The 27,367-nt window shown below is 35.6% G+C and overlaps 1 protein-coding gene across 11 annotated transcripts in view; it reads left to right on the forward strand.

The window, feature by feature from the left end:
• Kif18a (kinesin family member 18A) overlaps positions 1-27,367 on the forward strand; it is a 60,597-nt gene that overhangs the window by 31,582 nt on the left and 1,648 nt on the right. For all 11 annotated transcript variants that reach the window (XM_087653293.1, XM_087653291.1, XM_087653288.1 and 8 more), the window contains 4 exon segments: positions 1,059-1,294; positions 21,267-21,675; positions 22,327-22,434; positions 25,799-25,908. In XM_087653293.1, coding sequence (XP_087509419.1) covers positions 1,059-1,294; positions 21,267-21,675; positions 22,327-22,434; positions 25,799-25,908 — 863 coding nt within the window.

The following is a 27,367-nucleotide window of genomic DNA, read 5'->3' on the forward strand; positions in this document are numbered from 1 at the left end:
CGGGTCTACATGAGCGTCTGGTTTTAGAAAAGAATCTTGTACAGTGAGGACAGGATATGCTTGATGTCAGCAAACAGTTGTGACAGCAGCCATGATGGAGAACTTTGGAAACTCAGTTCTATCAGCTTCTTGAGGTTTTGTTGAGGTCATCTCCTACACACTTCTGTCTGACAGATAACAATTTCAGACTTTCCCATGGAAGTAGGCGATCTAGATATTGTCTGTTGTTTAAATGTACATTTTGAATATAGTGAAACATTGTCAGTTCCAATCTTGAAATTATGGGAATATTCCGAACATTTTGAAAAGCAAACCATTCATGGCACTTTCAGACCTAGTAATCTTACTCCCCAGAACCAGAAGAGTTGCTATCTAACTAACTAACTAACTAACTAACTAACTAACTAACTAACTGTGCTATCAGTACAGAGCTATCTAAATATATGCAGCTGTAGCTATCCTCACCTTCACAGATCTCCAGTCGCTTTCCCACACTCACTGTTAAAAATTGTTCCCTTTATATCTCTGTAGTTACTATTCTATATTGTATATGCCATATACAAAAATGTCCACGGCTGATATTGATGCAAGTGTTGTACGTCTAACTTCATAGACTATAAAGAAGCCATGAGGTGAATCATAAAGGCTGAGGGCTTGAAAAATGACAGTATTCCAGCTGGGTATATGTTCCAAGGGTCACATAGAAACTACCAGGACTACTGGTAGATCCTGGTCTTTCTGATTCCCATGCAAGACTCATTTTATTCTCTACTGAATATATTAAGTATATTCTGAGATGTTTGGATGAAAATACGTTTTTTACAAAGCAAATTTGAATTGTGGAAAGAATAATAATATTTTCATGGATATTAAGGGAAAGAGTGGACAGAGATAGAAAAAAGTACAGTCCTGACCTGACATAGATTGGGTGCAGGTTTGGCAAGAGAATTTTCCAAGTAATGTTACATAGGAAATCATTTTAATGATGCTGTAATACTCTGCCTGTTGTACCAAAGAACTATGTTAGTGTGTTCAAAACAGTGATCTCTTGCTTGCAGAGTACTGAATGCTTTGCTTCCAGTCCTAAGAAAACAGTATTGGAGATTGAAAGAAACCGGCCTGTCAAACGCTGCTTTTGATTCTGACTTCAAAGATATTGAACATTTAGTAGAGAGAAAAAAGGTAGTGGCTTGGGCTGACCAAACTGCTGAACATTCAAACCAAAGTGATGTTCCTGGTACTTCTCTTCTTATGACCTTCCCACAGCTTGGACCAATTCAGTCTATTCCTTGTTGTAAGTATTTTTATTTTATTTCATAAATGAAAGCTTGTTTCTAAGATTATTTGTATTCCAATCTACAGAACAGTTAGTTTCTTTTTAGTAGATTTGGTTATTTGATTGCCGGTAACAAAGAATCTAGCTTCTAAGTAATTTTAATTAACAAGAATCTCCCAGGACCTACCAGCATGTATATTGATGTTCTGAATAACTAGCAATTTCATTTACTTCCCATTCTTATTCAAATTTTAACTTCAATTAAGGGCTAAAGTTTATAAAAAATATTCTATAATATATGTTAACATCAACTAACACAATAGAATTCACTGTTTCTCTTGACATTTGTTATCTCTCACCTACAGAGTGTGAATAAGATATTTTCCTTTTTTTTTTTTTTTTTTTTTTTTTTTTCTTTTTTCTTTTTTTCGGAGCTGGGGACCGAACCCAGGGCCTTCCGGTTGCTAGGCAAGTGCTCCACCACTGAGCTAAATCCCCAACCTCCAAGATATTTTCATTGCAAAGCTAACATATAATCTTGGTTTAACATGATACTTCTTTAGCAACAAAGAACAAAAAGTAGAATGCCCTGTCTTTGAGTAACTGATATTACCAACTTGGTTATATTTATATGCCTTCTCTGACTTGCCCATTCTGTCTTCCCTTGAGCTCTCTGGGTTTATTTCACAAATAAATTTTATTGGTTAAGCCCTAGGTTTGGTAAGGTTCCACATGAAGATTAGCACATTCTGTTCTGCAATTTTTCTCAGTTACTTAGTTTACAACAAACAGTTTAAGTCTACCTACATCAGGAATGTACCTCATTTAAGTTTAAGAACCTACAAAATAAATTTACAGCGATTTAATCAGAATTCCCTTGAGTAGTACATCAGATTATGTTTGTGTATGATACTTAGAATTTGCATTGCTGTTACCAGATACCTAAGAATGGATTTATTTTGGTCAAAGATTTTGCCAAAGATCAGTGCATGGTCACATGGGCAGATCATACTGTGAGTAGGGCCACATTATGGAGGAATTGACAGAGCAGAGACTGAGGAAAGGGCTGGGGACCAAATAACCTTGAAATTCATGTTCCTGCCTCTTCCAATGATGCACCTCATCTTCCCAAAACAGGTCATACAGCTGGTTTAACACATGAGTCTCAGTGAGACATTTTATATTCATACCATACTCATGTATACTTGTTTTGTGTTTTCATAGAAAATAATTTGCTAGGTTAGAAAACCAAAACTTTTTTCAGTTTAATTACGTTATTAAATGTTTTGACTCCCAAAAAGTTTCTGGTGTAGATACCTACAATATCAGATGCCCCAAAACTGAAACTGGAGAGCCCATGTGATAGTCAGAAATGTTGAATGTTGAATCATTTTGTGTCTTCAAGATACATGTCTATAAAAATATTCCAAATAAAAACATTCCAAAATAAAAATGATAATGGCTGAACAATTGTGGCCTCTACTATTTAGGATAAAGAGTACTGTACCTAGTGCTTAGGAGAGCATATGTTTAATTTTCTAGTAATCCCAAATAGTAGCACATTTCTTTAAAATGTGTTACTATTTGGATTTCTGACAGCATTGATATATCATCTGTTACATATTTTTATATTTGAATTATTTATGGGGTGGGGGGACTGTGTTCTTATTTGGGTTTTCAGGGAAGTTTGGTTTTTAGATAGGAATTTGACTCTATAATTCAAACTTGCCTGAAATTTGAAGCCAAGGCTGGCCTCAAACCTGAAATCCTCCTGTCTCTGCATTCTGAGTGTTGGATTATGGGTATATACCACCATACCCAATGACTTATCAGTACTTCGTTGCTAGGCTTTTACACAGATGTAGTCTAGTATGGAGAATTGTCTAGTGAGCTGGCAGCCTGAAGTTCTTAATTACTCCTTATTCCCAGTGTTCCCAGTGTTGGTGAGCTTTCCTGACAACGTCCTCTGGCAATGCTGTGATAGCTTTTCTTGATTGTCAACTTGATACATCTTAGAAGAGGGACTCACTATTGAAAAATAGCCTCTATCAGATTGGCCAATGGACGCGTCTGTGAGCCATTTTCTTCCTTGCTAATTGATGGAGGAGGAGGAGGGCCTAGTCCCACAGTAGGTTGTATGAGAAGTCTAGCTGAACAGCAGTAGGGAGCAAACCAGTAAGCAGCATCCTTCCATGAGCTCTGCTTCAGTTCCTGCCTCTTAAATTCCTGCCTTGAGCGCTTCTTCAGGTCTTGATAGGTGATTGACTGTAAACTGTAGGCTAAAGGAAACCCTTTTCTCCCTAAATTGTTTTGGTCAAGTGTTTATAACAGGAACAAAAACCAGACATAAATAAGCAGAAAACAGCCTTAAAGAGAAATCAGCTGTAATTTTAGAAATCCTGAGTTTCCAACTTCCTCTTTCACCTGTGGCTCTCAACAGAATTGTTAACAATCCAGTGCTTTCAAACTGATATTTTTCCTTTGTACAGATTCTTTAGCTGTCTTCAGAATAAAGACTTGTCTGGATTAGGTCCATCTATTTTACTAGCAGAAATTCTCTACTTTTTTTTTTTCCAACTTGAAAAATGTTTACATGCACTATATTGATCCTACTCTTTCCCCACCTCCAACTTCTCCCACATCCTGTCCATCTCACTACCCACACATCTCCATGTTCTTTCAGTTTGAATGCATTCAGTCTTAAATGATCTCAGGACCTAAACAGGGTCAGGCTTTGTTAGTATTGGGTGGGAGCTCTCTATATTTTTTTACATTAAGATGACAGGATTTAGGTTTATTTTTGGATCTCCACTTCATTGTCCCCTCTCTTTATTCTCAAATGGGAGTGTATACATATATTAGTCTATTTTTTTTCCACTGAAGCATTATTATCATTAAAATTTACCTAGGTGAAATATCTAGAAAGCAACACTTAAAATATATGTTTATCTTTCGCAGTTGCTTCTATCTTTGTAGTGAATTGAAGATATTGGGAAGGAAATAGGGTTCTAGCACCGAAGTTGAAGAACACCAACCCCCTGCTGTTGGATGGTTATTGTTCCATATATAAATATAAATATAATGTTATTAATCCATATCTCACACATAACATACTTGTACAGACTGTCAGCAGTAAAGTAAAACGTTTATTTGGCTATTTTTCATAATGTTTCAAAATCAAAGACAAAATGTTGTATTTTACAAGCATGCATTTTCTTTTATATCAAGTAGGTTTAATATTCAGTGTTTTTCTATTGGTTGCTTTGGTTATTTAGTTCCACTGATTTCATAGATTAACTTATTGCAGGGTTCTTTATTCTATGAACTGTGCATGTTGTGTCCATTATGTACAGTCTTAGAAGGGTGGAAGGAAAGATGTCGGGGTCTTTATAAATAGTTATTGATCTTAGATATATTGAATTATGTCCGTGGAGAGGAAGAAGCAGTTCAGTTTATGTCTTGTATATAATCATAAACATTATCAACTGGCTTGGTTTGTAAGTTTAAAGAATATTGAATGGTGTTAAGGTTGACTTTTTTCAACTTGCATAAGTCAGCAGTACTTTTATTTAAAGCATGCACACACCAGCTTTCAAAAGCTGATTAGATTTTAATAAATGCAACTTGTACTCTTATTGAACATCTAAAGTAACAAATGTGTAGAAAATAGTATTTCAAAAAACAAGCATTTTGATTTATTCTGGTGTTTATGTCTAAAGAAAGAAAGCACAGTCTCATCTGCTTTCTGCTACCTCAGCTTCTGCACTGGTCTATTCTGAAGTCAGTCTTACATATATATTTCTTCCATTTATATCATTTGTCTTTAAAAGAAAATGTGTAATGTTTATACGCGTAGTGTTATTTACTATAGTGTTTACATTTCCCGTCACAAGTGACTTGTTTCTGTACTTTATTGAAGTAGGAAGTCAGGCAAGGGCTTTATATCATAGCCTCAGATGCCTGTTTCTGGCCCAGGGTCTTACTACGTAACCCCGGCTAACCTAGAACTTGCTGACTGAACTCACAGATATGGACTCCCCTTCCAAGCCAAGTAAATGTGTGCAGCACCAGCGCCTGCTATACTACCTTTTCAGCCTGAGGTTCTGTTGCATTTTTATACTTGGTAATTGCTTGTTGCTCTTTGTCTACTTAGTGGGCATTAATACAATTTACATGTTTTGCTTCTTAGCATATGTGATTGTTTTTTCCATTTAAGAGCCTTTTTTCTGTGAATTGCCCACTAATCATTTCAGTTCTTTTCTTGTACTTGCCTTTTGCAAAAGATTGCTTGTTTACAGACACCTAACTATGGGGACATTTATTCGTTCATTCTGTAGTATTGAATTACTAAAAAGAAAACAGACAGTATATGGGAGGAAAGGAAAGGGAAAATGTAACTGTCTGAAAAAAAAATTTTAAAGGAAAAAAAGAAATACAGCACTGTGCAAAATAAGCCTCTACAAAATGGACTGATCTTCTAATAAGGAAGAAAACGTGCATCACTTAAACAGAGATTAGGAGTAGACTGCAGGTAATATGCTGGTTTTCTTTTTTTTTTAAACAATAGTAAGGTAGTTTTCATTAATAAGACTGAAGAATCTTACACATATAGCCAGAATAACTAGACTTGTTTTCAAGTAGGGGGAATGAGCTATCCTAAGTCATGATATGGGGCTTCATCTAACTTGTCCCAAGAAAGTCAAGATTATAACAAAGGAAAGTAAATTTTAAGAATCAGAGTTAAAGAGAAGGCAGAGCACATGGATTATTATTAGGAATTACATATTTATTTTTATTGATACATGTATGTTGAGCTTGATCTTAGCACAGATGTGAGCTTGGCACCTATTAAAATTTGACAATGTCGAGATCCGATTATGGTAAGAAAAGGTTGTAGCATTAGGAGATATTATAGTAGCAAGTAACGATGGAGTTGCCTCAGACAAGAGTTAGAATTACTGAGAGAATAGTATAGCTTGTAAGATTTTTGAGCTTGACATCTAAAAGAATGGGTTCATGTTTCAAAGGTTGGAAAAGACTTCACATGCAACAGGTTTTCAGAGACAAAGTAGTTTATATACAGGAGTTTAGTTAGGGCCTTGTTAAGTTTGCCTTCAGATATATCCACAGTGGAGATGTCATTGTCGGCAGTTAAAACTGCAGATCGGGAGAGACGTCTTGTGTTGAACTATAGCTTTGATGGTTGATAACATTTACATAATATTTAGCTCTGTAGGACTGCATGAGAAGGGCAGGTATATTAGTTCTTCCCTTCAGTTCATCCCTGCCTTCACTGGATTTCAGCTGTCGGAGTGTCCTTTTTGGTGCTAAAAATTTAGTTGCACTTTTTCTCAAATGCTTTTAGAATCATTTTCCATCCATAAATTTTCCATTTTTCCTATCCATCCTCTCAATTTATTTTAATGTAATAATCTAGTACATTTTCTAAGAAGCTAGTTGTTTTGTGTGTTCATCTTGTACCTTTGTTTTACATGCAGTAAATAGACACATGGGATTCTTTATATGAAGTCTCTGTTCTTCAGAGCTGCTAACTTTTTCTCTTGTTTTGGTTTTATCTATAGTAATTCTAGTTTCTCTTCATCATCCTTTGTTTTCAATAGCTTTTGTTGTCACATCTAGGAACTGAAAATTAAACTCTTTAAAACTAATCCCAGCAATGGGTTGGGGAGCAAATGCACTTCGATCTGTGAGTTCAAGACCAACCTGATCTCTACAGTGAGTTCCAGGACAACCTGAGCTACACAGAGAAACCCACCTCCCAACCCCCCAAAGAAAGAAAAAGGAAAAATGATGAATTGTGTCTTTGTTCTTATTCACCACCAGATTTTTCTGGTTAGTCCATGTCTTGGTTATTCCTCTCAGCTTGAGCATTTTCTTTATAGACCTCCTGCACATTGGTTATTAAAGATATCCTTAGGGTTGTTTGTGTTTGCTTGTTCTTAGAGACAGGGTCTCACGGACTCTATAGCTTCAGATGGCCTTGTGCTCAGAGATCTGCCTGCCTCTTCCTCAATGCTGTAATTTAGGACATGCACTACCATGCATAGCTAGCCCTCAATATTTTATATTTTTATTATATATTACTTCCTATTCAGAAAAATAATTTATTTTAAAACTCATTATTTTACCGATATCAAAACTTTAAATTTTAGTGCTAGATATTTATGTGACTTTAAATCTTTATCTGTGGAGTAAAATGTACACCTATTTTGGGTCTGAAAAATAGAAAGCTCAGTCAGAGTACTGTGGGTACTGACGGGCAAGGTTTATTTATGGAATTGATAAAATTTTGACATTAAATGAAAAGCCAAGACTTCCTCATTACCCATCTGGAAACTCAGTAATATTTCTGTCTCTAACCTTTCTTTCTGGTTTGTTTTCTTGTCCCTCGTGTCTGTGCTTTGATCTTAAAGCACAATAAAGGGAGAAATACCAACAGAAGAGAGTCTCCAACAGTGCAGAATACTTGTACAGGGTGCAGCGTTCCTCTTCCAGTTTAGATCTCCCCTGAAACTGTGTGCCAACAAAGAAATGTGTAAAAACTGCAATATCTTTATAATCTTCAAATGGAAGACAAATGGAAGGGAACAGGAATATTTATAGTTAAACCTTTCATATTTATCCCACTTGGCAAAATTTTTAGTCATTACCAATAAACAGAAGTTATATTTTGAACCCTAAATACACTTTATTTGCCTCTTGCTCTCCAAGTACATTATGATAGTGTTTACTTATTCACATACACCCATAAATATGTCTGTAGCAATCCTTTTGCATTCTTTCTTTTTTACATCTTAAATATATATGGGTGCTGTGACAGTAGAAGTCATATTTTCTAATATTCTTCACAGAGTGAAATATCAAAGGGGTTTGGGTGACTTAATTCAAATTTCAGGATTAATCATAAACTATAATAATTCTTAAGTACATGGAAATTATATGGTTTGTAATATTTTGTTTACAATTTATATTTTCTTTACTGAAGTTATTATTTTATAGCCACAATAGTATAATAAATTTACTACAGAATGTATGGATACTTTGGTAGCACCTTAACTTTTATTTTTGTGGGATTTTTTTCAGTACTAATTTAACCTCAGGGCCTTGAACATGCTAGGCAGTTATTCTACCACTGACATACATCCAAATACCCATGTTTGTCTGCTTGCTTCTTTTGGGTGTTGTTTATTATGGCTTTGTAGTTGGGAGTTTTCTGAGACTGGGTCTTACTTAGTAAGTTGCACAAGCTGCCTTTGAACTTAGAGTGTAGGCCAGGCAAGCCTTCATGTTTGCCCCAAATTGGCTACTTAGCTGTGCACTACTGTACCTAGGCACATTATCTTTTAAATTTTTAAATGTATTGCCTGTATAATATACATCCATGAATTTCATGTGGTGCAGATCTGTTAAAAATAAATTAGTTTTATAATTAATATGTTTATCAATCATGTCTACCTAGAAGTGTTTATAGAAATATATTTATTAATCCTTGATTTCACTCTAGAACTTTGCCCTCTAATGTTCACTTTAGTTTTGTATCCGAGAATTCCTCCTCCTGTGTGCACTATTAGTAGAGGTGCTAGCAAAGGAAGAGTCTTGCCATCACTTTGCACTTAATGTCAATTAGGTCCAATTGCATTCATCAGTCTCTCCCTGTCACATGCCTCTGACTCATGGTTGCTGACCACTGTGCTCTGCTTTTATACTAATGTACAGCTCTATGACAAAGTCTCTTAACATTTGCAACCTTAAGCGTATGATAAATTAGTTCCTCTGGGTAAGACATTCAGAACATGTGATTTGGCACATCAAAAGATGACCCCAAAAGACCTGCCCAATTTTCAGAAGAATTTTAAACTCAATAGTGATAAATGATCATGTCTCTTTATTTAAAGGAACCACCTGTAAAATATTTCAGTAACCTGAAAGATAAACGTGGTAATTTTGCATAAGAAAACATGAATTGTACTATTTGTATCTTAAGGATTTCTTTAAAACAGAAAAAGAAAAGAATGTTTTTTTATTTATTTTGAATTTTTATTTACATTTCGAATGGTATCCCCCCCCTTCCCACACCAAATCACCCACCCCTTCTCTCCTCCCCACCCTGTCTTTCGCCCTCACTGAGGAGTCCAGCCATGGCAGGACGAAGGACTTCTCCCTTTGGTGCCCAGCAAGGCCATCCTCTGCTACATAAGCAGATGGGGCCAGGACTCTGTCCACGTCTACTCTTTGGGTGGTGGTTTAGTCCCTGGGAGTTCTGGTTTGGTAGTATTGTTCTTATGGGGTTGCAAACTACTTCAGCTCCTTCAATCCTTTCTTTACCTCCTCCATGGGGTACCCTGTTCTCAGTTCAGTGGTTGACTGCTAGCATTCTCCTCTGTATTTGTCATGCTCTGGCAGAGCCTCTCAGGAGGCAGTTATATCAGGCTCCCGTCAGCATGGAATTATTGGCATCAGCAATATTGATGTGGTTTGGTGGCTGTATCTATATGGTCTGGATCCCCAGGTAGGACAGGCTCTGAATGGCCATTTCTTCAGTCTCTGCTCCAAACATTGTCACCATATCTCCTCCTATGAATATTTTTGTTCCCCCTTCTAAGAAATACTAAAGCATCAACACTTTGGTCATTCATCTTCTTGAGCTTCATGTGGTCTGAGGATTGTATCTTGTGTAAGCCGAACTTTTGGTCTAATATCCACTTATCACTTGAGTGCATACCATGTGAGGGTTTTTTTTTTGTGATTGGGTTGCCTCACTCAGGATGATATTTTCTAATTCCATCCATTTGCCTATGAATTTCATGAAGTCATTTTTAATACCTGAGTAATACTCCATTGTGTAATTCTACCAGATTTCCTATATCCATTCCTCTGTTGAAGGACATCTAGGTTCTTTCCAGCTTCTGCCTATTATAAATAATCTGACTATGAACATAGGGAAGCATGTGTCCTTCTAATATTTTGGAGCATCTTTTGGGTATATGCCCAGGAGAGGTATAGCTGGGTCCTCAGGTAGTTCAATGTCCAATTTTTTGAGGAACCTCCAGAATGATTTCTAAAGTGGTTGTACCAGTCTGCAATTCCACCAACAATGGAGGAGTGTTCCTCTTTGTCTACATACTCGCCAGCATCTGTCGTCTCCTGAGTTTTGATCTTAGCCATTCTGACTGGTATGAGGTAGAATCTCAGAGTTATTTTGCATTTCCCTGATAAATAAGGATGTTGAACATTTCTTTAGGAACTTCTCAGCCAATTGATAATCCTCAGCTGAGAATTCTTTATTTAGCTCTGAACCCCATTTTTTAAAAGGTTATTTGGCTCTCTGGAGTCTAACTTCTTGAGTTCTTTATATATATTGGATATTATTAGCCCTCTATCAGATGTAAGATTGATAAAGATCTTTTGCAATCTTTTGGTTGCCCTTTTGTCCTAATGACTGTGTCCTTTGCCTTACAGAAGCTTTACAATTTTATGAGGTTCCATTTGTCGATTCTTGATCTTAGAGCATGAGCCATTGGTGTTTTGTTCAGGAAATTTTCCCCTGTGCCCATGTGTTCAAGGCTCTTCCCCACTTTTTCTTCTGTTAGTTTGAGTGTATCTGGTTTGATGTGGAGGTCCTTGATCCACTTGGACTTGAACTTTGTACAGGAAGATGAAAATGGATGGATTTGCATTCTTCTTCATGCTGACCTACAGTTGAACTAGCACCATTTGTTGAAAATGCTATCTTTTTTCCATTGGATGGTTTTAACTTCTTTGTCAAAAATCAAGTGAGCATAGGTGTGTGGGTTCATTTCTGGGTCTTCAATTCTATTCCACCTGCCTGTCTCTGTACCAATAACATAAAGTTTTTATCAATATTGCTCTGTAATACTGCTTGAGGTCAGGAATGGTGAATCCCCCAGAAGTTCTTTTATTGTTGAATATAGTTTTCACTGTCCTGTGTTTTTCATTATTCCAAATGACTTTGCAAATTGCTCTTTCTAACTCTATGAAACTGAGTTGTAATTTTGATGGGGATTGCATTGAATGTGTAGACTGCTTTTGGCAAGATGGCCATTTTTACTATATAACCCTGCCAGTCCATGAGCATGGGAGGTCTTTCCATCTTCTGAGATCTTTTTCAGTTTCTTTTTCAGAGACTTGAAATTCTTGTAATACACATCTTTCACTTGCTTGGTTAGAGTTACACTGAGATATTTTATATTATTTGACTATTGTAAAGGGTATCATTTCCCTAATTTCTCAGTCTGTTTATCCTTTGAGTAGAGGAAGATTACTGTTTTGTTTGATTTAATTTAATTTCCATCCTCTTTGCTGAAGTTGTTTATAAGGCTTACTAGTTCCCTGGTATAACTTTTGAGGTCACTTAGGTATACTATCATATCATCTGCTAATAGTGATATTTTAACTTCTTTTCCAGTTTGTATACCATTGAGCTCCTTTTGTTGTCTGATTGCTCTGGATAGGATGTTGAGTACTATATTTAATAAGTAGGGAGAGAGTGGGCATCCTTGTCTAGTCCCTGAGTGTACTAGGATGGCTTCAAGTTTCTCTCCATTTAGTTTGATGTTGACTACTGGTTTGCTGTATATTTTTACTGTGTTTATGTATGGACCTTGAATTCCTGATCTTTCCAAGACTTTCAGTATGAAGGCTTTTTGAATCTTGTCACATGCTTTCTCAGCATCTAGTGAGATTATCATTTTTTTTCCTTTGAGTTTGTTTATATAGTATATTACATTGATCGATTTCCGTATATTGAACTGTATATAGTCACCCCTGGGATGAAACCTACTTGATCATGATGGATGATCATTTTGATGTGTTCTAGGACTTGATTTGCAAGAATTTTATTGAGTATTTTTAAATCGATATTCATAAGGGAAATTGGTCTGAAGTTCTGTTTCTTTGTTGGGTCTTTGTGTGGTTTAGGTATAAGCATAATTGTGGCTTCAGAGAAGGAATTTGGCAGTGTTCGTTCTGTTTCTATTTTGTGGGATAGTTTGGACAGTATTGGTATGAGGTCTTCTATGAAGTTCTGATAGAATTCTGTAGTAAACCCATCAGGCCCTGGGCTCTTTTTGGTTGGGAGACTTTTAATGACTCCTTCTGTTTCTTTAGGAGTTATGGGACTATTTAGATAGTTTTTCTGGTCCTGATTTAACTTGGGGGCCTCATATGTGTCTAGGAAATTGTTCATTTCCTCCAGATTTTCCAGTTTTGTTGAATATAGGCTTTTGTAGTAGGATCTTTTTAATTTCCTCAGATTCTATTGTTTTGTCTCCCTTTTCATTTCTGATTTTGTTAATTTGGACACACACTTTGTGTCCTCTGGTTAGTCTGGCTAAGGGTTTATCTATCTTGTTGATTTTCTCAAAGAACCAACTCTTGATTTTGTCGATTCTTTGTTCTTTGTTTAAATCATACTCTTGCTTCTACAGTGTGTTTGGATATCCAATGTTTGCTTTGGTGGAAGAACTGGGCTCTGATGATGCCAAGTAATTTTGGTTTCCGTTGCTTAGGTTCCTGTGCTTGCCCCTGGCCTTCTGATTGTCTTTGGTGTTAGCTAGTCTTGCTGTCTCTGACAGTGGCTTGACCCTCCTGTAATCCTGTGTGTTTGCACTCCTGGAGATTGCCTTTCTCCCAGAGTGATCTAGGTACAGAGAGCTGTGTCACAGGGTCAGTTCCGGGTGCAGGCGGAAACCGGAAGGATCCTGTCCCAGACTGCTCCTTGGTTCCTGTGTCCAGAGGGCTCCAGGCAGGTTCCTCTTAGCCTAGGAATGTGAGCAGAAGTGGTGGTCTCCCCTGAGTTCTCAGGATTGTTCACACTTCTGATAGTCTAGCTCTCTACCCCCACAGGATTTGGGTACTGAGAGCTATTGGACTGGGTCAGCTGTGGGTGCAGGCAGAAAACAGAAGGATCCTGTCCCAGACTGCTGTTTTTTATTTCTTAATGTAATTTTTAGAACATTCAGAGAAATTTTGACACAAGAAATGAGTAGTTGTGGTGACATAAAAATTGGTTCTCATTTTTCTTGTCTTTTCTGTAAGTCTAATGTCTAATAAATATACTAACATACTAATATCTAATATACTATTTATATAATATACTGGTATACTAAAGAACACTGAGTTATTGATTTTTTTTGCTTTATTTTGATAAGTAAAACTACATTAAAAATCTCTGTATATATGTTTTACAAGTTTTACCTTAATCTGTATATCTAAAAGTAAAATAGCTAGACCAGATAATATATATACATATATACATATATGTGTGTATATATACATATATACACACATATATTTGTGTGTGTGTGTGTGTGTGTGTGTGTGTGTGTGTGTGTGTGTGTGTTTGCGTGTGCATCTACCACCAAATTCTCTTCTATTAATTGCAGAGATTTTAGGGGCACCTTCGAAGGCATTCATGACCCATTGTCAATCACAGACAGAGCTCTACTACCCATTTTGGTAGGCTTTCTGAGCCATCCGTGCCTCTACAGTTTCCAAGGTTTTTTCAATACCAGATTTGCTTTCTGTTTTTCAATTCCTACCCTAACCTGTTGAGTCTTTCTCTGTACTAAATGTCTAATGCAAACTGTACTCTCTTCATGAAATCCCCCTTTCCTAAAGGGTCAGTGTTAGAGCAGCATTCTCTGAGAGTCGGAAGCTGTTTTCAGTTATTCACTTTATTATCCTTTGTTTAGGTTTTTTTTTTGGGGGGGGGGTGCTGTGGGGTTTTTTGTTTGCTTTAATACCAACAGATACTTTGAAAAAAAATCAAGCCATAAGTTATATTTCATGAACTTGTAACTGTACTTGGTTTTGTTGTCTACTTTACCTAGTGGACCTGTTTTCTAAGCAAATTCTTTTTCCGAAAAAAGTAATATGATTTAGTATGAGCTTGGTCCCTAGCTTTCTTCCCATTGAACTACATGAATTTTTATTACTTATTTTGTGTTGTTAATGACTGAACACTGATCCTCTGCAGTGCAGAGCTGCACCTCAGCTGCTAACTGTCTTGTTACACATTATACTTATATGGTTGGTGTTTTTATTTTTTACTCTGTTGGTTTCATGTAGTGAAAATTTAATGTAGTGAAAACTACATTAAAATTTTTGTATATATGTTTTACCAATTATCTAATTAGCTCCTTAGACTGTATCCCTAAAAATACAATAGCTAAATCAGGTGGTTTATATGTTTTTAAAGCTCTTGATAGCCATCAAATTATCCTCATGTCTAACAAAATTATACAGTCCGTCCTAAATGAATAAATGAAAGTAAAAGTTGTTATGTGCTGTTTTCTTTAATGGAATTAGTTCTGAATTGATTACCTAATTATTTGCTTTAAATAATTGTATTTATCTTTTCTCTTGTTTTATTGGGGAGAGGGATATTCCTTTTCTCTGGTTATTTCCACATACATACATACATACATACATACATACATACATATATTATTCATGCATGAATTCTAGTCATAGCCAAACATGTTACATGTATTTTTTTTCCTCATCTCCTATTTACGTCGACCTTATGAGACCTTATAGGTTTAAGGAAGTTTGCTTGTTGTAGTGCTCAGAATCAAGGATGTTATAAATGCTAAGATTTTCACATAGCTCAGCTTTAAATTATAAAGAGATCTACTATCAGTGCACTTATTTTTTCTCCCAATAATAGACAACAGATAGCATCTCTACATAGTACTTTGTAACTAGTGTGGTCTCTTCTGTTCATAGAGTTGGGTCTATGTAAGTCATTATGTTAATCCTGGTTGCCATTATGTCATGTTCCTGAGTATCTACCTGGGCTTCTCCGGGTAAATCCCCAATAAACTAGAAAACAAGAGGCTGAAAATTTGCCGACAGCATATAATAATGACATTTTGAGCTGAAGTATGCACTTTCTTACTGTTGAACAGCAGAGTTTTATATGAGAAAGCTTAAATGAACACTAGGATTGCTTAATACTAAATTCTTGTTTGAGGCTGAAATTGTAGCCCACATGACTTTTCTGGTAGTTTATAGCTAATCACACTACCTCTTTATTTAACAGATTCAGTAAAGAATATGGATTGCTGAATCATATTAGTTTCATGACTATAAATGTCAATGTTGGTGAAGGTTAATATTACTTTAATTTTTATTGTTATTACTTTTATTTTGCTTGAAGCCTAAGGCAGTGAAGAAAGTTGTTTTTGTTTGGAATGTATGGGAGCAGTTGGTGGAATGGCTAAGGAAGGTAGTTTTGGTTTTTTGAAGACAAGGTCTCAAGTGCCTAAATTTGGCCTCTGATCTCACTCTATATCTTAAACTTGTGACCTTTGAGACTTTCAGTTATTTTGCTAGGAGAAACATCTGTACATGAGTTCAAGTTTCTTCTCTAATAAGAAATAAAACCACACATTTGGTTTAAAATTATTTGGCATACTTCTCATTAATATTATTTTGACTTAAGAAATAGTTTTCATAATTACTAAGATAATCACTTAACACATTTCACCCAGGGGCTGGTGCGAGGCTCAGGAGTCGGGAGTGTGCACTGTCCTTACAGAGGACCTGACCTCAGGTCTCAGCACTCAACGTCAGATAGCATACCACCTCCTGTCACTCTAGAGGGGATTCACGTACCTCTTATAGCTACTGTGGCCACCAGCACACATAGGCACATACATCCCCACACACATACACTTAAGTAAAAAATAAAATCATAGCAATGTTTTTGCATTTTTTAAAACTATTCAAGAAAATAGGCAAAAAAAATGTTTTTCTTCTTTGTTTACTAGAATATATGCTAAAGGGCTCATAGCAAACATCTTAGTATTTATAGATTATTTCGAAACAGTATGTTTCTACGGATGTATGTGATTCATCTAAGATAAGCATTATAATTTTTATTTATGAGGAATAAATCATAGATTATTTATAGTATTACCTTTTGTCCTGGATCCAACACATTATAACAGGAAAATGAATATATGTGGTTCTGTTACAGTGTCATATACATATCCATAAATACTTAAATCTGTGAACTAAAAGGAAACTATTAATAAAGATTAAAAAACTCTTTTCAAAGCATTATTATACTAATGTTTTTTTTTAAATTCCTTGTAAGAAGAGGAGAAATTTTTCTACCTTCTAAAAGTATTTCAGCTGAGATAGACTTTCCAAAGAAGAACAGTACAGATGTTAGAGTAGGACTGGTAGATTATGGGTAGAAGTAAATGACACACTGAGCAGTACAGGCAATCTGGGCATATTTGATATCCTTCATATGTTTCTTTGTCAAATTCTCCTGTAGTTCAGTTTGAATGTGTAAGTGGCCAATTTGTTGCTTTTATTATATCTACATATTTCTTTGTATTCTTTTAAATACAAATTTGAGAAGTTTGAGATGGTGAATCAGAGGTAAATATCCAAACTTTACTTTTTTCATTCACCACTCAACAATTATTTATTTATAACCTTAGCAAAAAAATTTTTAACATTTTACTTTTTTTTTAATTGGATATATTTATGTTTCAAATGTTATTCCCTTTCCCGGTTTCCTGTCCATAAGCCCCCTATCCCCTTGCCCTCCTCCATAAAGATGCCCCCCCCATCTACACTCCCTTAACACCCCCCTTGATATTCCCCTGCACTGGGGGTTCAACCTTGGCAGGACCGAGGGCTTCCCCTTCCACTGGTGCCCCAATAAGGTTATTCTCTGCTCCCTATGCAGTTGGAGCCCTGGGTCAGCCCATGTATAGTCTTTGGGTAATGATTTAGTCACTGGAAGCTCTGGTTGGTGGGGTTGCAAGCCCCTTCAGCTCTTTCAATTCTTCCTCTAATTTCCCCAATGGGGGTCACGTTCTCAGTTCAGTGGTTTGCTGCTAGCATTGACCTCTGTATTGGACATGCTCTGGATGTGTCTCTCAGGAGAGATCTATAGGATTTACTTTTAAATGTATGTATGTGCACATGTCGTCTGTGGGTTTATGTCAGAAGAGCGTGTCAGCTGCAGTCACAGATGGTTGCGATCCACCTGAAGTGGATGTTGGTAATTGAACTTGCTTTGTTTTGTCAAAATTAAGATTATGATGCTTAAAAGGTCTGTATATCACTTTACTAAAAAGTTATTGTCTGGATAACAAGCCATAAACGATGGCTTTATGTAATAGTGAAATGTGGAATGTTCTGTGTTTGATTTGGTTATTCCCTAATTGATTTAACCCTTCGTGTGTAGTAGAGGCCCAGCACTGTGTAGTACTGAGAATGCAGTTCCTGCATTACCTGGCATCCCCTTATATTTATGAAAGCCTAAGCATAGAGGTGTACTCTCCCATGTCCCAGTCAGGAGGCAGAAACACAGGGATCATCTGAATCTTACCTCAGTAGGACCTTGGACAACACAGTGATACCCATCCCCACCTGCCAACCACATTTTATAAGAGAATTAGTTTTGATGGCTGGAAATTTTGAGCACCATCTTGGAATCACTTTCCACTGATACTAAGAGATGACTTACTCCTATGGACAGCTAACCATTTGTGGTTTTGAATATGTTATGGATATACTTTATACCATTTGTATACTATCTTGATTCTAACATGTTTCCCACACTTCTCCGTCACTGTTGTGATGCCCTACTCTCACTGTCTTCACATGAGCTGTAGAGGTAGGCTGCTTGCTGATTTTCCTGCTTTATCTCTTGCCCATTCATTCGTTTGTTTGTTCACAGATCTTGCTATATAGCTCAGACTGAATTCTCAAGTGTCCTTTACCTTAGCCTCCTGAGGGCTAGGATTATATATATGTGCAACCTTTTCAGGCTTTTTATAAAAAAAGACATGGATAAAAGGATATAATCTACTTTCAGTTTCCTTCTTATCATGTCTATAGTCTAAGCTTGAGAATTATGGAACTTTGATAGATAACTGTACTGGCTAGTTTTGTGTGTCAACTTGACACAAGCTAGAGTTGTCACAGAAAAGGAGCCTCAGTTGTGGAAATGGCTTCATGAGATCCAGCTGTAAGGCATTTTCTCAGCTAGTGGTCAAGGTGGGAGGACCCAGCCCATTGTGGGGGGTGCCATCCCGGGCTGGTGGTCTTGGGTTCTATAAGAAAGCAAGCTGAGCGAGTCAGGGGAAGCAAGCCAGTAAGAAACATTCCTCCATAGCCTCTGCATCAGCTCCTGCTTTCTGACCTGCTTGAGTTCCAGTCCTGACTTCCTTTGGTGATGATCAGCAATGTGGAAGTGTAGGCTGAATAAACCCTTTCCTCCCCAATCTTGGTCATGATGTTTGTGCAGGAATAGGAACTCTAGGACAATAACATTATCTCCACTTGATAGACAACATTTTCTCAGGCTGAGTTAGATGCATCTGCCACAAGACAGCTCTTCTGGAAATGTACTGTATAGCCCTTTCTTCTAATGGAAAAGTACAGCATATTATTTTTATCAACACAGGTCTAGCATATTCACTGGATTTTAAAGTTACTCTATGGTAACCTTAACCTGACATTTTCCACTTGTTGTACCTTTCTAAAGTATCCACACTAGCTAACGAATAATCATTTTATAGTGTAGAAATCTTATTCAAAATGAAATGCCATATCTTGTGTATTTTTAGATTTAATTAAGTGGGTCCTAACGTTATATATAATTGCAGTAAGTTGAATGTTTAATTTTTGTGGAAATGTTTAAATATTTGTTTTGTTTTTGCTATTTCCTAAAATTTTCTTATGAACTAGTCAACCTAGGTGATCTTAAACTGACTACCACCTCAATATTTTATCTAAATTAAATAAAATTGAGAACTGAGAAGAAAGGCTCTGTATCTCATATATGTTGTATATATTCATAGTATCTCTTTCAAGCCAAGCACAGTAATCAGTATCTGATCATGTTTACTACAGCTCCATGTCTGCCCTTCAACTTAATTTAAAAGATTACAGAATTATAGCTAAGTATAAACCATTATGACATTATTATTTCTTTCTCTAACCAATTATCATTATGGTCATACAAAATTTGATGTTGAGTCTATGTTTAGATTATCCCAGAAAACTGGTGGCTATCTTTTGTTCTGTGTCTTATCAGAGATTCGCCTTTTCATATGCTATTTGCTATAAAAAAAAAAAAATAGCCAGGTCTCACTGCAGAGATCACGCCTACTATAGACAGAAGAAAAGTGGTACCTCTGGCTGTCTTTATCTCTTGAGATTTAACCTGCCATTTTGCTACGTTTTGTGTATTATTATACTTGAATGGCAAATAATACATCCTGTTCTTTCAATAACACATAGGTTTATTTTGTAATTTATGATCAATCTTGATAAACTTTGTATCATGTGAAAGATGTTTGAAATACATTTATTTAGAGATAACTGAAATGATTATTGATAAAGTGTTGGAAAGTAAACTACCACCTTATTAAATTTATAATTCTTTAATTTGAAGCACTTTTTTATTTCCAGAGCATTGCATTGAACCCTAAATGTTCCTGTTATCTAATCCTGGAAAATCTCTTTTCTATGCAATGATATGATACAAGGTATTAATGTATTAATGTGCACACTACTTAAAGTGAGTTACCCAAGGTCACTCACTGGGTCTTTGGTAAAACCAGAAATAGAATTCAAGTCTCCTGACTTGCAACTCAGTTCTCTATCCTCAATATAGTTTTCTGTCTTCTATACCCCTGTGTCTCTCATGGGAAAAGAAGTTAATCTTCTAGCTATTATTAGCCACCAAATTGGTGGTAGCAGCTCAGTGGAGAAAAGTGACTGTCTTTACACTGCGGCATTAGTATAAAAATATCTGGTAATGGAAAATTTGACAAATGTCATGTTAAAGGGAGTGGAAAATTATTTTAAGATCTAGATCTCATTTGTCTAGTTCTCAGAAAAGTCAAATTCCTTAGTAGAATGGAAATCATTTTTTCTTCCTGTTTTTAAATTGTATTTCCTAGAGGGTAATTGACAACTATCATAATAAGAATAATGCATGTACTGGTAATGACCTCACCATACATGTATTTTACCTTAGAAGTTCTCAATTGACTTAATAAAATACATATGTTCTATTATCTGTATTTAAATAGTATTAATTAATAAAGCAAATGTAACATCAATTGGGAGCTTTTCCTGATTTTAAAAAGACATGGAAATAATACATAGTTTGTTTTCTATGAGCAATATTCACTAAGCTAATATCTCATGTCAGGTCTCTTGAAGTTCATCCCAATCATGCAGGCAGAATACCAAATGTAAAATGAGTATATTAGCATTCACAAAGTATATTGTTATAAACAGTGTCATTGGACATTAGTATAAGACATTAAAGAAAAATGTATATACTTAAAGGGTGAGCATTTCTAGGTCTCTGAGAACTTTAAGTTTACTAGAACAATTTGTTTTTAATTTTGTATCAGGCACCAAAAATTAGTGTGTTTCTGTTAAAGTTTAATGAAAGCCCTTAAGTAAAAGGATTGTACAATCACAGTGCTTTTAATCATATGTATTTTTAAAACATAGAATCCATGGAGGTTCTGACAAACACAAAGGGAAGTGGAGCTTTCTTGGTTATTGCCTACTAAACAAGAATGCCACTTAGTCCTAGTGAGGTAGTATTGATTCCCAGTAGGATAAGTATTCATATCTATACCTACAAATATTAAATACTTGTTCTTAGCTCTAAAGGAAACATGAATGCTGGAAATTGCTTGTGAATTGATAGAAATGATTGGAAACTTAATCTTATGATTAACTAATATCTAAAAATGGCTACTTTATATTAGTAAATTTACTACTAAGGCTGTTAAAAATTAATCATACTGTATTCCTTTCCTACTTATTTTCTTTAAGATTTCTATCAAATTTATGTTCTTGGTTATTTTATTTTTCTTAACTGTTGTGACTTTTGGAGTGACTATTGATGCAACATTGAACTTTTTAACTTTGTACTTTCGTTGCACAGGCTCATCCATGAGTGACCCTAGCATACTTAAGATTACTCCACAAAGAAGAACCAAAAGAAAATTAATACCTTCTCCATTGAAAGTAAAACATACTCAGAAGTCTGCACTGTCTGAAAGGACACAGCTTAATGATTCTTTTAGCAAAGAACTTCAGCCTATTGTTTACACCCCAGAGGACAGCAGAAGAACTGTTCAGGACCTCTCTCCACCCTTAGCAAGAGCGTCCTCACATTCTGCAAATGGAATGAATGATAATTCCCTGAAAGCACTGTGTAGAACAGAATCTCCTCTCAGCAGAACCGAGTGTAAAGAGGGTTTGTACTCTACATCTGCTATATGTGATGGTATCAAAAGCTTGAAAAATAATTTGCCTGAACCACTACCGAGCAGCAAAAGCACTTTACACAGGTACAAAAGCAGAATGCTTTACCGCCATTGTTTTCTCTTTTACCAAAGTCTTTCAAACTCATCGCTTCCTTTTTCTTCTTTGTTTATATTGGAGGTTTATTTCATAAATCAAGTGTCCTCTGTTTGATATAAAAGGTGCTTGTTTACTGCATTTTAGTTGAATATGGATACACTAGCCACTTTTTAAAATGACAAATTTTGTATTCTAACATGATTGACCTTCCTTAAGCTAGAAGAAACCTTAAGAAGTATTTCAATTTTTCTCCATATTCTGATGCTGTGTATCCTAAGCCACCAATGAAAAAGACTACCTTGCTTCCTGATCGATGAGGAATGTCCACAATTCAGCATAGTCAGACATTTAATATATTATTGAATGAATGATGTCATTTAAGTAAGCATTCAACTACAAAATAACATCCGATCTAAATATGGGAAGAGAAATACCTCTATATTTCTTTATTCTAAGAAATGTAGAAATCTATTGAGAGCGTCTCTAACTGGTGCTTTTAAAATGTTTATCTTATGTAGGAATATCTTATATATATATATTAATATCAATGATTTTCTTATTTTAGAAGTGTAACTCACTTTTATTCGTACAGTGTAAAGCAATTTTCTTCTCTTTGATTCTTCATTTTTAATATTTAGGGTGGAGTCTTCCTCATTTCCAACGAAGGATTCTAGGTCTGTATCAACAAGTGTGCCATCCTACATGGCGATGACCACTGCTGCAAAGAGGAAGTGGAAATTCATGAGGTATGATTAAGATGGACTGTTACCGTCTCTATATAAGATCATGTTCATACTTTGATTTTCCATGACTTTTTATCATTGGTAGACTCAGTTCCTATTTAATTATCTCCACTAAGTGCTCAGTGAAGCCCTGGATTTTTGTTATTGAAGGGAACCTTGAGTGAAGCCCAATAATTTCCACTTGAAATTTACACAAAGTATACCACTTTTAGGTTATTGAAAATAAATTGAAAAGTCTTCTAACTTCCAAAAGTGTCACTTACTTCCTACTTTTATTCTGGTGACAATTGTTTATTTGTCTTGAGTTTCTTTGCTCCTAGAATTCAGTTCTTTTAATGATACATGCCCAATATAAGGAAGTGTGCTATTTCTCCTTGACACTGTAACTTAGACCAAGCCACCAAGCAGGAACAATTACAATTGTTGTTCAATTGTAGCAGCTAAATAAAATGCAACTAACCACTTGTTGAAGGCTTTGGCAAACAACCATGGTAGCCAAAGACTTGAAAATGTAACATCCAAGAAAACAACATGCTACCAGAACCAACTTTAATTTACCACACTCCCTTTATGTTAGGACTTCCCAGTTCATAGCATAAGGCGAGAGAACGAACAAAAGGCACTCAAGTGATTGGCAGCTATCCCTGAGCTTGGGACCCAAGTCATTCTGTGCAGTCTTTGCCTTTAAGGCTTGCTATCTGCTAAGGTCTGTTGAGAATCAAACTGAAAGTGGCTGCTAAAAGACCACTGCAATAAGCAGAGGTTGGCTTCCTGGGGTACAAAGGTTAAGGTCAAAAGATATGGAAGGAGACCTTTTAAACACCCAAGGATTTTATTAGAAAATATTTGATGTGCTGCAGCCTAGGAGTAGAACAAAGTAGAAATAAACCAGTTTTTGAAAGCCTGAAACAGATCTTAGACCAACTCAATCTTTGGTAAATTCAGATGTTCTATATCCATTCCACATGTGTCTAAACCAAAACTTCTAATCTCTAGAATATGCTATCTGGCACTTATGCAAATATTCATACATAATATTACGACAAAATAATGGAATGTCAAGATACACAACCAAATGACTTAAAGGAAACCAACCAATCAGAGGAACAATGAACCACAGATGATATGGGTAATGATTAACAAGTGTGACCTATTGATTGTAACCATGATTCATTTCAGAGAGTAGATAACATAGAAGAATGACCAAAAATCTGTATTCTGTCAAAATTAATCAAAAAGATATCCTAGAACCACAAAAATAGAATTTACTGAAATTTAAAACTCAGGTCAACTAGTTTAATGGATTAGTCACAGCAAAAGAGAGTATGAGTGAACTGGAGAGTAGAAACTGTGGAGAAAAATGCCTAAACAAATAAAGAAAGGAACAGAAGGAAAACAAACATGTGGGAGAGACTTATAGAACCCTACCTTTCTGGAAATACATATTTTCAGTCTCCAAAAGAAGAGAAAGAATAGGGGGGAAATGATAAGATTATGGCTCCTAGTTTCCTAAATTGGTAAAGGCCATTAAGTCACCATTTGAAGAACTACTACAAGTCACAAATGAGATTAATATAAAAGTAGCCTAAGTTTTTTAGCATATCATAAGTACAATCACAAAACATACTAACTAAATATGAAATGGTCTTTCTTTTACTATCCCTTTTTCTTTCCAGTCGAGAGAAAAGTATAACAGGTAATGTTAACTCTTAGACGTTTCTTGTTTTCTTCCATGGACTTGTTACATTTGGGCTACTGGACACCAATTTACAACTAGCATAGTTATTCACACTTCATAAAGTGTTTTCTCTTGCATTTAGAAGCCTATCTTGCCCTTCCAAAACACAGAGCAAAGGAAACTTGAAGCGTATAGATAGATGAATTGATTTTTCCTGACTGTCTGTGACTTGCACAAGTAATGCAGTCATCCCCTCACCCCATGCTTTTGCTTTCAGTGTTTCAATGACCAGGATTCAACCAAGATTGGAAAGCAATGGAAAATCTCAGAAATTGACAATTTACATTTTCTTTGCATGCCATTCTGATTAGTGTGAGATCTTGTGCTCTCTTAGATCCCACTAAGACATTCCTTTATCCAGTATGCCCATGACATATGTGCTGCCTACTGTGAGCTACTTAGTAGACATGCTTAGAAGACCACATGTCATACAATAAGCAGAGCTTGGTGTTCAGACAACACTTATTTTGCATAATAATTTCCCATGTATAGAAGACAACTGATTCTGGCAGTTGGATTTTCCATATAAAAGTCATAACCTACTTCCTTTAGGCAAAAGTGGAAGTTTATCTGAGGTACTTGTTTAGGGGAAAACAAAGCATATTTTATGTTTAATCCCATCTGTGATTTCAGGGCCGCACTCGGTGTCAGTGCTGGAATAGTAGTCTGTGAGCCGTCGGGACTCCTGTCCTTTGCTCAGGTGTCAGTCAGAATTGGGCAATTAGTCTGACTCACTGTGTTCCATAGCGAACCATCAGCATTGGTTAACCCACTTCAGAACGACCTTGGTGTCTCAATTTTGTCATTCTTCTCGCTGATTAATACTGTTTTCTGGGTCTCTACATGTTCCCATGTTTTTATTCAGATGTTGCAAATGTTTATACTGAGAATGTTCTTAAAATGTAAACATAGTCATTATTGAATACATGTTTTCTCAGAAATGTCTAGTTGCATAAATAGTGTATTTGTGGGTATAAATATGTTAATGACTAGCACGTGAGAAACCAGTAATGTGAAATAATATTGAAGAATATAATATAGAAAGTAACTTGACTGTTCACAGACTATTAGTTACTGTTCTATTACATTCCCTCTGGTATTAATAATTATATCCTGCCATTAACTAAGGTTAAAAAAGATTAATGATAGATGTGTACATAATTACTTCTCTATAATCTTCCTTTCCCCCAATTAAAGATAGATGAGCTTGAGAATAATAAGTTCTGGTATTTTCCACTTAGGAGACTTCATGTACATATTTAGGGTATATATGTTCTAATATAGTCTTAAAATATTAACATATCTCATGTATACTTTATCTACTATTCACAAATTGTTTCACTTTTTTAAAAAAAGAAAATTTGAGCCTAAAAGCCCTTGATATTCCAAAATCTACCAAACTGGATTTTATCTGATGAAATTGGGAATGAAATTTAATCTTAAGAATTTTTTCTTTTTTCTTGTTTTCAACCTTTGGCACCAGTGCATTTCACTCCGTGTGACATATCTCCACAGTGTGGATAACAAAAGTGCTTATGCTCATTGTGACACATCACCTGGGAAATAGTCTACACAACTGCTACCGATAGTTTTGAGTGCCTTAACTAACTGTAAACTTTTTCTCTCAAGTTCTACATCAGATGCTTCATTAAAATCTGATGAAAGTTGTGGACTTGCCAAACGCATTCGACAGGATAATTCAAGTGTTAAGCTCATCCGAGAAAACAGACTGAGAGTGGGTATGTCTAAGCTGTTAATCTGATATTTAATTACATAATCTTCTGCCATAGTAACTTGGTTTTATGTTTTCATAAACATTTCCCTTTATGTTTTGTGGCAGGATAGGTATGACTTTTATACATAATAGAAAAGGAAACAAGTTACATTGTGAAGCAGATGTTAAGGAGTTCACACATGCTAAAGTGGAGCCAGTCAGAACTAGATTCCCAACTTGTTACTCCGCATTCCTTCTTTGTTAAATAGATTACCTCATATTGAAAGATCTAATAACTGAAATGAAGTTGAATGTATTATAATGCAATCAGTTATGTCTAAATATATTGTATATGTATATATTTCTCTGCCCTTGTGTTTTTGAAATTTGGCCTCTGAGTCACTTATGTAATTACTATATAATCTTTACCTTGTTACGTGCTCTAAGTATATTATGACTCCCAGTGATAAGCTGAAAAAGATATTAATAAAGGATCAGATATACCCTCAACCACATGTGGGGAAGACATGTATCCTTGGCAGCAAACGGCTTTCTGTTTCACTATGAAGGTATTGTATCAACCAGTTCTAGACCACAAGGCCCAGCCAGACCTGTCTCTCCAGCACTATGACTTCCTTCAAAAGCTACTGATTTATTAAACATTCATCTTATGCTATTTCCTAAAAGAAATATGCAGATTAATGAGAAGGGTTCTTCTCTGAAGAAACTGAGAGCTCTTTGAATTTAAAGGAGTCTCATGATATAACATATATGCCTCTGATTAAAATGAAACCCTTTTCTTTATTTGTTTTCAATAATTTTGCTAATTCCAATGATAATGAATGATGCTTGTTTACCTCTTTAAAGAATATGTCTATTGTGTAGGTTTTAAAATTGTTAAAGATAATGGAGTGCTTGAGGTATCAACTTTAATAGAAGATAATTAAAAACGGAATTATCACTGTGGGAGAGTAAATATGTGGTTTTATAGTTGTAGTAGTGTTTCTTTTATGAACTTGGGTGCCATTGTATTTGGTACACAGATGTTTACACTTGCAATATTCTCTTGGCCTTTTTCTTTCATGAGCATAGAGTGTCTTCCATATCTCTTCTGATTAGTTAATTTTGTCAGATATTAAAATTGCTCCCCTGCTTGCTACTTGGGTCTATTGGAATACCTTTCTAAATCCTTTAAGTGCTATCTATGATGATAAGGTATATTGTTTAGATGCACTTGTGACTTTTTATTGGGAAATTGAGGCTGTTGATATTGAGAGTTGCCAGTGAGCTGTGCTTAAGGATTTCTCTTACTTTGTTATAACAGTGTGGTTCTTTTCTTACTTTGGTTTACTGCTCTGGGATGATTTACTCCTAGTGTCTTCTTGGGTGAGGTTAGTCTCTTTAGATTGAAGTTTTCCTCTACTGCCTTCCTTGGAGCACAAATGTTTAAATTTGGTTTTATTATGAAATGCTTTTCTTCATCT

The sequence above is a fragment of the Rattus norvegicus genome, chromosome 3 (assembly GCF_021556685.1).
Source record: "Rattus norvegicus strain SHRSP/BbbUtx chromosome 3, alternate assembly SHRSP_T2T, whole genome shotgun sequence".
Classification (NCBI taxonomy): domain Eukaryota; kingdom Metazoa; phylum Chordata; class Mammalia; order Rodentia; family Muridae; genus Rattus; species Rattus norvegicus.